Source organism: Rhopalosiphum maidis, chromosome 4 (genome assembly GCF_003676215.2).
Source record: "Rhopalosiphum maidis isolate BTI-1 chromosome 4, ASM367621v3, whole genome shotgun sequence".
In the NCBI taxonomy this organism is placed as follows: domain Eukaryota; kingdom Metazoa; phylum Arthropoda; class Insecta; order Hemiptera; family Aphididae; genus Rhopalosiphum; species Rhopalosiphum maidis.
Window position 1 is genome coordinate 46,363,468 of NC_040880.1, and position 14,133 is coordinate 46,377,600.

The window sequence follows — 14,133 nt, forward strand, 5'->3', positions numbered from 1 at the left end:
AGTTGTGTACTGTAACTTAAAAGAAATTAATAAATACTTTTTATTTCATATTTAACCGACAGCAGAAGAGGCTCCGTTTGCACAATGACAATACCTAAATGAATAAATACTTAGTCTGAAAGGTTATTTACATCACATCACCTGCATATATTGAATTGATACCTTTAAATAGATAATTAATTTTATTTTGACTTGTCTTTGACACAATGTGCAACGAGTATAAAAACAATGAACGAAAATTGTTCAAACAAACATCAGTGTGAAAAAATATCGCTTGCGTCAGGTTCAGTTGAATCAGGTGGTGTTCCTACAATTTGAAACAGTCGGCAAAATTGAATTTAACGTGTGAAGGTACATTGACGTGAATAGCAAAAACGATGGATTGGCGTAAATACGAGAAAATGAGATTATAAAAACTTGACGTAAAAATTATATTAATTGGATTGTCTGTGATTTGTGACGTATTTTAATTTAATCACCTCTATATAAAGTTAAAATTCATTAACAAATTATTTTATGAAAACTATTATTTTATGTATGAAAATTTGAATTTTTTTTTTTTATCAAAATTAAATCATTAACTATATAATATGTGTGATGTTTATTAGGTAGTTTATGACATAATGAACTAAACTAATATATTAGCAATTACTTTTCACAACATTTTAATAAAACCAAAAATGTCTTCATTGCGTGCTAATTTTTTTTATCAAAATGATAAACAATTTTTTATGAAACAGTATAAGTATAGTACAAACATATTACGTACCTAATTATTATATATTATTATCATTACACGAAGACACAAAGTAGCCGGTAGGTATATTAAACGATAAACGTTAATTAAATTATTGATATCTGTCCTATTTATATGATTGAAATAGTATTCAATCGAATTATGATTGAATATTTTAGCATACATATTACAAATGGTTACTAAATGTTGAATATTTTTAGAAAATTGCAGTGATAACTCTGCAGATGTTAAAAAAAAATGTATACAAAAGAGAAAATAAAATAAATGTAATTCCTCGGTTGAAAATACCGATGTTTTTGAACTTCTATAGGGAAGAGAATTTATGTACCGATTTTTGTCCAAAATCATATTGACCATTGTGTACCGATGAATAAGAACAACAATAGACGATGGTCTGCAACTACCTACAAAGGGGTTCTCAAACTTTTACATTTATATAAATGTATTGAACTCGTGTTGATTACGAATGATCTGATACGCCACCTCAGAAACTCGGCCGACCACTGGTGGTCCGCATATAGAAAATATATTATAAATTTATAACTGTATATTTTTATTTTAATAGGTATATTGTAATGAGCACATAAACCTTATAAGTTATAACCAATACATTATATCAATAATAATTAATAACTGACGATTCTATTGAAATATACATTTGATGTTACCGATATTAACATTTAATATTGAAATTATTTTAACAAAATAAAATATAAAATTGCATGAGTACATCGTTAACATAGATAATTTTATTATCCTTTATGATTAAAATAAATTAATATAAATATATTCAGAGTAACACTTATTTTTTTTTATTTACGACCAAAGTTTCTGAAGGAATTTTTTTTACAGTACTATACGATATTATACTCGCATATTTTACTTCCTCATTTTCAACTTTTTCTCAGATCCAGATCAATATTGTTGTCAACAGCTAAGTAATTTTGTATTGTATATAATCATTAATTTTCCTGACAATATTCGGTCATATAACAATATTTGTATTATTATATTATGTCCTTATTTTTACAATTAAATCATATTGAAAATTATGTATTCAATTAGTTCCGTATATTTATGTATCATAGAAATAACTGCAGTAATCAGTAATGCTCAAGGTTTTTTTCTATTTGATTACTACAATATATATTATTTTTTAACTATTATCGGATATTTATAATGCAAATTTACATTACATAATAAATGTAAATAGATAATGAAATTATAAGGAAAGACAATTTTATTTCTCAAGCTTTTTCAAATTTTAGTAGAACCATTATCATTGAGCAAACACATTGTATTCATATTATTTAAAAATTTAGTTATCATTGAGTACATATTCACCGAAAAGTGTGTGTCAAATTCTTAAATTTATTTAAAAGTAAAATATTTGAAAATAATTTTATCTTATCATAGCTAGTTTCAACTGTATAAAATTGCAAACATTTCGTTAAAATGTTAAACGTTGATAATCCATTTATATTCAAAAACATTGAAAACGAATTACTAATTATCGTAAATAGCGAAACGTCATTTTAGACTTTTTGCTTTGTCCACTACAACGCTGCAGCCATTGAGCATAACATTGTTATCCTAAGAGGCAATTTGGACGGTATTTAGTGTACACAGAATGTTTGAACAACGACGCGGATAATAACACTACCCAATTTGTTCAGCCGTTGCTTTTGGACTATTTGACTAGGATTGTGCGTATATTAAAATATACACAATATATATATATATATATGGGTACGCATTTATAATATGTATAGCGGCGTATATTAGCGCGCTGTGCTACACTCGATTTTGTCCGCAACGGCCTAAAACACGGCAATTAGTTTTTTTATCCGAACACGAAAAAGAACTTTAGATTTCAGAGACCCGGTTAGGCAAGTCAAGAGAGAATACGCCGGGGACCAACTCCGATATATTATAATGTCACACGAGAGTCGCGAGGGCGTTGTGTTGGCGCAATAATTTAAGGATAACGTCTGCAACACACTTGTCTTGTGTGTGTGTGTGTGTGTGTGTGTGTGTGTGTGTACGCGCGCGTGGAAAAAAAAACGTATACGCACATAGCGAACTGTTTCCAATGACCATTTGGCGGTTTTGTTCTATGCAAATTTGCAACGCCGCCGCAACGGGGTTGACTGGGTTGAAATAATAAAACAATACACACACACACACACTTACATATATATTTAAATGTATATTATTTACAAAGAGGGGTGGTCGTGGTTGGGGTCACATAGAATTTATCGTGTGCACGCGACCTAAAATTTGTGCGTGGACCGAAAAAAAAATCACACAATAACTTTCTCGTAGATTTCATCGTAATCAAAATAATAATTATATTTATGTTAGATATGTGATCTCTAACCCGCATTTAGTGTTTTTTTTTTTTTTTTATAACATTATCTGTCTGAAACATTACAACATAATATCAATTAAACGTATCGTTTTTATTTTTTTTTTTACAGACGACTATATATAATGCTCTATAACTTGTATTCTAAGAAAACATATTTAAATGATAAAACATATTGTGCTACTACGCTTACGCAGGTAACAGTGAATATTTCTAAGAATATATTATATTATCATTATTATGTATGAAATATGCTACAAATAACTAAATTGTCTCATATATATATATATATACATTATATTATGTATATAATGTAATTGGGAACAAATTAAAAGATATAGATAGGTACTTAGTTATTATATTTGTGATTATATATCATTATGTATTAATAATATTAATATATAATTTTACACTCTCTATAATTCTGGTACTCAAAATACGCCTGCCGGGATAAAATAAAACAATCAGAAAATACGTATTATAGTTGTTATTATAAAACTATTGGATTTGAACGCTCAGCGTATAATATTAAACGAATAATTTGTATTGTATATGAACTCTGTTTTGCAAATGTAGATATTTCTCATCAAAAGTAAAAATGTAGATATTTATTGAGCTTAGTTATAGAAGCATCAGTGATAAAGGTCTAATTAGTGGGTGATTTATACGCATCTACTATGATTCATCATTATATAATATGATATATATATATATATATGTAATCTCTATTTTATTGATAGTGAATACGTTGGCAAAATTAAGCCATTTTAAAAACATAGTATAAACCACAAAGATAAAGTATACTATCATTATTATCCCTATCAGTTGACAATTCAAAAATATTCAATAATTAGGTTATAATAATAATAATCGCTACTTATTATACATATTCACTTGCAAACTACAACTTGTATACTATATGTACCATAATGCTTGTAAATACAGACAAATTTTATTAATATATTCATGAATGGAAAATTTAATTACTGTTTGCAAAATCATATGCACAAATTGAGTCGATTACACGCATATGATAATATGACATTTACATACGTAGAAAAACCAGCTATTTATATGTGTATCGACTATCAAGTACTTCGAAATTCAAAAAACTATATAGATAAATGTTTTTTTTCTAGATGTAAGACACTATATGTTTAATATTTGTATTGCAGAATAACCAACTTTTACTGTATCATCAAAAAAATAAAATGATAACAATAACAATAACAATAAGACATTAGAACAATAAAATATTACTAATAATATTTTTTAATAAAATCGTCTAAATAAATAAAATAAGTAAATGTTTTAATTTAATTTCGAGAACACTTTTATTATTATTAACCAAACAGTGTTCGTAAAGTATATTATTTTGTATTTAACATTTAGGTTAGATGACGACTTTAGTATGCCGAAAAACAATATCAAACATTTTAGCACCATAAAGATGTATAAATTCAATAACGGACGACATAGAATCAATTTTAAAAATATAAACCTTTATTGAGAAAGTGGGCGGGATGACCAACGATTAACCGTACTGAACACGTACATCGTGCCGTCCGCGGTTAAAGGAACGTGACACCAGTTTTCCAAAGATTAAGCAGTTTACTCTTACCTACCACCAGCTTGGCGTTGTAAATGTGTTACGATTTCGTTTTGACACGAGTAAAACATCGTGAGAAAACAAATTTTATTTATACATTATCATATGCTGGTGATAAACTGATAACTGATAAAAATACTTGTATAGGTGCATGGTAATTATAATAAAACGTAATAACACCTATATTTAACGACGTGATTGAACTTCACATTTTTATCAAAGTACGTACGTTTGTTGAAAAAAATATTTATAAGACATCATCGTAGGATGGAAAAGAATTCGAGCAACAACAAATGAAAATATTGACCTCGTGATATTATAGTTGTTGAATTTGATTATTTGTTATTAGGTGCATATTATTATCTTATTAAAATTTAAAATGAATACGTTTTGTTACGATCTTCACTCGATCTATAGGTCGCGTGTCTAATATATTATGAGTTATGACATTATGTTACAGTAGGTATACAAACTACTGGAGCCAATCAATTGGCAAAGAAAGGAAAGAAATCCATCAAACTACAAGGTCAAGAAATCGGTTATTTATTTTCTTCCTCTGTGCGAACAGTCATAATGATATTACAGACCCCTCAAAATAATGATAAGTTATTCTTATACGGCATTACGTCAACGTAATATAATAACGTTATGTATACTTGTTCATTACCGACATATATTATTTTATGGTAGTGCAACGTGTTCCTATTATCGAACGGAAATTTAGGTCGTTTGAATCTTGGATGGGGTTAAAAAAAATTCGATTTACGACCATGTACACGATTAGAAAAGAAAAGACATAAGGATATCTATGAGGATTGCTTTTGCCCCTAAGGAATAAACGTCTCGCATCTGAGATATATTTAGACTTCGCTTCCCTTAGAAACCAAAGTCCCGGAAGTCGATCGAGGCTGGTTGCCAACGGGTACAACGTATGGGCAAGTATGTTTATATATCAATGAACACGGACTGTTTACGAGCGATCAGAGTTCCCAAGTGGAAAATTGAGCTAAATCAATTTAAAGGATAAATTTCAAATATTATAGCTGTTCTTCTGTAATAGGGGTTAGAATCTAACTAAATTATGTTACACGTCTATAAAGTAATCAATAATCTAAATTCATTAAATAATAAATTATTGATAATTATGTATATTATCATAAATTTACGCTTAATCTAAACCCGGTTAGAAAATAAATATTATGTATTTAAATATTCAAATCGTATTTATAAAATACTGATAACTCTATAGAAATATATTTTTTTCATTACATAAAAATACATTTTATGTTACTTTAGAATTCACTTAATAAAAATAATAATAATAACCCGACTAAATTGTATATTTTCAAGGTTCGTTATCTTTTTTTTTTGTTTCATGAAGTGTTCCGATCCCAGAACAGCTCTTGAAAAGTCCATTAAAATCAGTCACATTACTCTCGTGAACCAAAAAATATTAACTAAATGCACTCAAATATGTTAAGGGTTTCGACCTTCTACTCACTAGTCACTATATAAAGTTATATGCGACGTCGACTATATTAAATGCACACTTTGACGTACACATAATCGCGTTACCTAGAATTTTCAGTGAATTGCTATACGCCTGTACCTATTACAAAACACAGTAGAACATAAAACGTTTACGAACGTGTACAGTTCCGATGTTAATTATTTATATTTTTTAATAAATCAACACGTTTTCCAACAGCAGTGCGAGCAGACAGGTATATACGTATGTAGGTATATGCTTATAATATATAATATTATGATATACATATTTATATATGTCGTGTTTTATGCAAATTAGTCACCGTTTGAAGTGCGCCAGGTGTTGTACACATCCAATATGTTTCATTCAAACAACGCAGGCGCGTGTACATAAATACATTGAAGATTGTGTAAAGTGTACGGGTATTGTTCTATAATACGGGGTAGCCGTCTCGTTGACCTGCTGTCAGGACTCTGGATTGGGATCTATGCGACCGGCTGAAAACAATCATCGCGGGTGCGATATCGTGACAGTAATATATTTAACGGAAGTTAAGAGACGAATAAGGCGTTGACAATGAGCGTCCGCTACGACGTAACGTCGAATAAGGGTTCCTGTATACGATCGTTATTATAGGCACACGTGACATAGTCAATAATATATAACATAGTATGTAATAATAACAATATTGATCGAGAGTTTATTTTTGTCTGACTTAATAATTAAAACTTTGAATCGATTAGCATCAATAATAACCATGATGTCGGCGAGTTTGTTTACCTGCAACTGGAGACAGCTTTCGCATAACGCACCATCTTGACTTCCACTGCAAAAAAAAATTATATTTAGCAATTTGAATAAAACATGTATCTATGCGGGCGTTTTTGTTTGACGACAGAGAAAAAATAATTTAACATTCAACGATGTATTCTCTCGTTAAAAACAAATACAATGACGTCATGTAGACATTTAAATTACACATTCAAGCCGCCAAAACAATGCAAAATCGGCAACGAGATATGCAGGTAGTAGTGACATGAGTATAATCGCAGAAAAAAAAGAAACATTCGCCAGGAAACAGGTTACTTCGTATTATAATAATAATTTATGCGCTGTTAGTTAAATAGATGCTAGTGGTATTCAGTTTTGGTTCAGAATTCAAAATTAAGAAAGTAATATGAATTATTAAAACGTTAGAAATAGAATTTTCAATTGACGTAATAAAAAAAAAAAAAAATGTCTGCGATCGTAAAAATAAATTTCTAATTTTCATTTTTATTATACGCTCATTAAATACATAAAGAGTTTTTCGGGGCATATTAAACCCTTGGGCATTTGTCACTTTTGCTATGCAATCTATTTATAAAGTTTCCTATAGCATTTTCAGCGACATAGAAAGCTTCTATATTATGAAAGAGATGTTTGTAGGTAATTAATACAACGTCAGTACCTTAAATAATAATAAATAATTACTGATAGTAGGCTATTCAGCTGTTTTTTATCATTATGAATAATTGTGTGAAATGTATAATCACAAGTCACTACATATCAGTCAATCATTCTCGATCCTGAGATTGGAGTATTTAAAATTCGAGAACGAGAGGTCATGTATTTGGTGGAATTTAATAGTGAAAGGTTTAACCGACGACGTTCATCACGTTTTTGGTAAAAAATTATAAAACCGACATTTTATAACAAATCAAAGTACGATTTATCGACGGTGAGAAGAAATAGCAAAGATAATAAGACTGCTGAGTTATCGTTAAATTCTCCCTCATGTAAAAAGCAACAGCTAATGATTTATGTTCCGGGTAAGCGACCTCGACATATTTCACTGGACATATATTTTGCCGGTGTATATAATATGCAATGGTTTTGATATCCTTCAGCAGCCAATACCCATATATGAAAAACAAACTATTTTCTTATAATTTTAGTAGGTATACTGTTTTGGATCGTTTGGGAGGAAGCGTTACACCACGTAAACGACTCATCGATATTTCGATGTGGTTATTTTTGGTGTTGAAACTTGAAATTATTTAAGATATTCACGTGACATTATTAACTCCAAAATAAATTATAATATATAGTGCTTATCACTAAAGAGATTTAAATTAAATTATATTTACTACCAATTACGTATTTATCGGTTCATCATAAATAAGAAAAATGTACAGGGAAATATTTTACTCGTGCATGTTAAAAAACGGACTTACATCAACAAGCCTTTGATCTTTATTAATTTACAATCAGAATATTTATAAATTATATCTCATATAATTAAACAATAATTACACAATTAATCAGGAATTATATATTTTATTTAATGATTATTAATTTACTATTTGACGAATAAAAAGTCGTTGATTTAGAGCAGGAATAAAAAGTGAACGGTGTGTAAAATAAGGTCATATCTAAATTAGAGACAATATTTCAAAAGTGTAAGCATAATATACTTTTACTTGTAGCAGTAACTGCAAATTGTATTGTCAATGTAATAATAATTCTTGTAATAAATCTTATTAATAAATTATGATTACAACAATTACTATTGAATAATACAAATACACTAAAGTATAAACTGCTATAATAAAAGTGGAGTGTAAACACACAAGCAAAAATAAATGACTATATATTGTGTAATTTTATATAATTTTTTAATACACAGGTTAAATTAGGTTCTTAGATAATTATTTATAAAAGTTAAGTAATTACCTATAGAATTATAAATATTATTTAAATTATTTTATACGTGAATGATTTTCCAAAAAGTCTGTCTTGAGAAAGCAAAGAGACCCAACATCTTGGGTGACTCATTATAACACCCATATTTTTTAGGTATTAGATTTTTTTTAATCGGGTTTCAGAAGTTAGTCGAATATAATGCGAATAAAGGATTTCCAGGTACATGCCAAATAATACATTACTTATTTACGCCGTTTAAACTCGCGCAAGATTAACGAAATATTAATATTTATTTCGACTTACCTTTTTGCCATCGCGAAATTTGACGGTACCTTCGATTACCGTATTCGAATCCGTCATAATTCCGGCGAAACAGAATAATGAAAAACAAAAAATTCACTACACACCACACACACACACACACACTAGCACATATAGTCTACACTGGAAACGAATAATTTTTTTTGTTTTGTAAAATAACAACGAAACTAATCAGTTTTATTTTCCGACGCAAACTCCCGCGGATTACTATTACGAATTCGTACAGTTAAATTTGAAAACACGACGACGACGGAGTTGGAAACTCCAAACGGGTAATACCGACACAATAATAATAATATTAATATTATTTTTATTGTTTTAACACCGCGAATTAATAAACGATAAACAATAACCGTTAATCGTCGCCGACGACGTCGACGTACGTGGTCGTCGTCGATGAGCGATCGTCTCGGGTGCCCGATGACGATACCACGCGACCCGGTGAACGCAGTCTGACTGGTCGCGCGCGCGCTCCGCCACTAACGCGCGCCGGCGAAGGATCTTCACCGCCACCCCCACCGAAAACCGCTGCCACCGCCGCCACATAGACCGTCGACGCCGCGCTACCGCCCCTCGCCAAACCTTCACCCCACCACCGGCTTATCGTTTCGCCACCCCTAAGCGCGAGAGTTTACAACACTATACCACATGTATATTATATATATATATATATACACGTATACAATACGACTATACTATATATGTATATATACGTATCAGGCATATATATATATACGCGAGTAACGCACGTGAAACTCTCGTCTATAATGGCATTCTGAGCGCGCGAAAAAGGCGTAAGCGTAGTACGCGGCGTTCCGAGACATATATACGTATACACACGGGGTAGGTACGATGTCAGCGGAGGTGCGATGCCGTGGACCGTCGACGGTGACGTGTGTATATATACCTATACAGGGATCGTATCTGAAAAGGGAGGACGAAGACGAACCGCGGCATTATATACAGCAGGGGATCCTGTAGTATATCGGTCATGTATGTACGTCGTAGTCGTGTGCATGACTTGTAAATTCCGATAATGATATGATACACATTATTATTATTATTATTATTATTATTATTTAGGCGAGGCTGGTGATTTTTTCGAAAACGTTTTTACGGTATTTTCGGGAATTTTTTTTTCCTTATTACCCTCTACGAAAGGGCGACGGCGTGTGCGACGCCCTGCACCCCAAAATCCGGCGCAGATCGTTTGCAAACTGCAAAACATCATTACATTCTCCCCCTCCACGGTAGTTTTACGCGTTATAATATTATATAATATCGATTCAGCTCAGTTGCACAGTATACGACATTCATCTATTACATCACTGCCATAATTGCAGTCGTTATTAGTATAGTGTTACCTATATGGCAGTAATTAGCTACGCGTGGTAGAGCGGTTTCCGTTACGATCAAAATTATTTTATTTTTTCCTGTAAAAATGGATATTAATTGTTGGTGGTGGTGGTGCAAGACGACGTGGTTCAACGATATTTTTACACGTTTATCATCGACAGGGGCAAACGTATAGCGGACGAGTGGTAAAAATGTGTTTTGTTGTTAGAGGAAAAACTGTATGTTAACACGGGAGTATGTTTTTACATTACGTTTGCTCGGTTGTTTTTATCTTCGCGCAATTTTTTTGTTTTACCCGAAATAAGTGATCGCGCTCTCTACAAGAAACTCACGCGAACATGCACCAGGTACATAACACTATATACATAATACTACGTAGTAGACAACACGCGCGTGTACCTTGAAATCAACCGATCGTTCTATGTATGTATCATATAAAAATAATTATGATTTACACAAACGGCTCTCCCCTTATTCTGCCATTGATTCGTATTATAGCGTTATTTCGGTTGTTAACTTTGTTGTATTAAAGTTAGTCTCGGACTACGATCATTTTTTTTCTTCATACATTATATATTACATGATATTTTCTTAGACCAATAAACTCGCGTGTAATATATTATTTTTTTTGCCGTTTGATGTTTTATGGCGCAAAAATTTACTGGATATACCTATGCTAGGGCTTGATTTTATTATTGACCAGTAAGTAGAGTAGGAGTATTAAACAGAACATTTGGACGGTTGTATTCTATATATACATAATATATAACGTCTATACAATTTTTATTCATAGAGTACATTTTTTGGTTTTTAAATAATTCAAGAAATAGTTTATTATAGATACGCTTACTTATTTGTTTGTAAAAATCATACTAATCAATAATTTTTTTAATTAAAATATTACATCAACGTTTACATGGTAAAATTAAATGAGTTATTTTTTCAATAGTGTTTCATTCGTTCCTATATAGTTATAATATACACAAGTCCATATTATATAATTATATATGTGTATTAGAGTAATAAAAATAGCTCAAATTTAATTTAATTATCGGATGACGATTATGCACCGTTATTTTACTTATCTTTTATGGCTAAGGTATTAAATCGTAATATTGAAAAATAATCCTAACTCAGTCTCGAGGGAAGGGTGATTGTCCCATTAACTAGTTTCTGATTTGCGCGGGGATGCAGACAACTGCAATAATAACGTATCTATATTACATAGCGGATTTATGTTTGTCAATCAGATATACAATCAGAAAACAAGATTATAACAATATTGTATTATATAGAGTACACACATGTTCTATGTCGGGACTATTAAGATATGATATTATGGATTATTTTATATAGTTCTATTTTATTCTATTTACCAATAATAATATGCTTTATCAGTACCTATGTCAATAAAATATATATATATCATATTCAAAAGTTTGCAAGATGGCATTTTATGCAACCTCAATTTATTTTGGTACCTAATTGTTTATTAAACTTTTTTTTAGACTCTTTTTGTGATTTAAGAAAAAAAATCTCTAGAAACTTATATAATAACCATAATGATTCATTGAAATATTACGTAATTATCAATATTAGATTACTGGTAAAATAAAACTTATAAGTATGTAAATATACGCCATATTATTTATACGCTTACCACGAATAAAATTTACTTTAGGTACCTATTATACATTTAATACAAAATATAGGTATTATGGTTATTTTTTGTTTTATCAACGAAATTTCAACAACAATAAACATTTTAACTAAACATCATACTACGATTATTTTTTTAAGATACATACCATCCGTTGTATGAGAAATTCTATAGTAAATTTCATGAGTTTACAAATTCTAAAAACTTAAATAATAGTTACTGTTATGCACTATAAGTTTTATTATTATTTTAAATTATATTTATATTTTATTGTATCTTTATTTACAGAAATATTAACGAAAATGTTGTAAATAATTTATATTATATATATTATATTATACGTATTTAGTATTAACATGCTGTATATATACATTTATATACATACTATTAAGTACTATAACGAGTATTAATATTTAATTTTAAACCAGTATTGAAGAAAAATAAGAAGATTGAAGAAAAATAAATAAAAGCAAAATTATAATTTTATGTGAAGTATGAAGTAATACTATTGATACAGTATTAAAACATATTTAAAGATTAATATAAAGTATGGCAGACTTATTTGCTTAGTTCCTGGGTTTTTTTTTTAGCAAAAAAGTTATAAAACTCAACATTATATGTAAATTGAAACAAAATAAAATGTATTTAAAACATTAAAACATTATATTACACTTAACAAATAAAATAAAATGGAAAATTTGTATTTTCAATGTCAGATTAAACTATAATCGGGTTATATTGATTACGTTTACGTGCTATTAATATATGCAATAAAAATCAATTAGTTTTATGATATGTACACCGTGTGGTCCAAGTTCTATACAAACGGTATGCTATATGTGATTTAATTTATTGAACTAATGGATCCTTTTAAAAAATAATAAAAACACGTTTTCTACTTTTTTCATGAAGTGCAAAGCAAATATTATAGATTACACCAGTATTTGTGAACCGGAGAGACTCGTAATATTTAACTCATTATTTATTACCAGGAGAAAAAACTTGAACTTAAGAAAAATCATTAGTGAAACGCATGAACACTTATCTCACGAAAAAAATAAACAACGTAAAAAACAATAACAATGATAAACGTTTTTATCTTAAATGTATATAGATTATTTTCCAAGTTACTTTTTTTGAACTGTAGGTAATGATTTGTGCAGTATGAAATCGTATTGAAAAAGTTTAAAAGCTATAAAATTATAAAGAAAAAAAATGCTATTTTCCCTAAGTAAGTTCTCTGTAATTACATTCGCTGATAGTTGTCTAATACGAGACGTATATACCTGTGGTTGTCAACAGAAAAAAAGTGTCTACAAAGTTTTATAAATCGATTCTTTGGACAATGGTTGAGAGTCAATTCAACAGAGAACAAAACGATCTCATTTATAAATATTTGTACCAAATTGGCTGTTTTAAAATAATTTAATAATTTAAAGATTTAATTTACAATAATAAGGAATAGTAGTTTGTAGTTAAACATTAATTGTAACATATATACTCTTCAGTATTGTTTACTGGCAATTTTTATGGATAGCACGCTAAACGTACAAAAAATTACTAGTGAAACTTAGATGATTGAAAAGAACGAGTAGGTATGTAATTAAAAATAAAAAATAAAAAAAAAAATTGTGAAAGTTTTGACTCTTGAAAGTCGTGTTTACAAATTAATAGCGTTTGTTAATGTAAAATATTATAATAGTATAAAAAACAAAGATGATCACGAACACACAGTATTATGAATATTTAGATAGATGTATTGTGTGTTTGATAACGTGACATATTATTTTCTGAAAGGAAATTCTATATTTTTCAAAATTTTGTTCTGCAGGCGATAGAATGAAAAGTAATTTTGATGAAAATAACAACAATAACGTCAACGACAACA

General features: G+C 29.5%; 1 protein-coding gene across 4 annotated transcripts in view; it reads right to left on the minus strand.

Annotated features, from left to right (window-relative positions):
- LOC113555556 overlaps positions 1-14,133 on the minus strand; it is a 243,451-nt gene that overhangs the window by 107,192 nt on the left and 122,126 nt on the right. The window contains exons 1-2 of one of the 4 annotated variants that reach the window (XM_026959983.1): positions 9,212-9,670; positions 7,004-7,049 (exon numbers count right to left, since the gene is read on the minus strand). The exons of the other annotated variants lie outside the window; for them this stretch is intronic. Of the exons in view, the coding sequence (XP_026815784.1) occupies positions 7,004-7,049; positions 9,212-9,268 (103 nt within the window). The 5' untranslated portion in view covers positions 9,269-9,670. Of the gene's footprint in view, positions 1-7,003; positions 7,050-9,211; positions 9,671-14,133 lie in introns of those variants that run through there. 4 annotated transcript variants of the gene reach the window in all.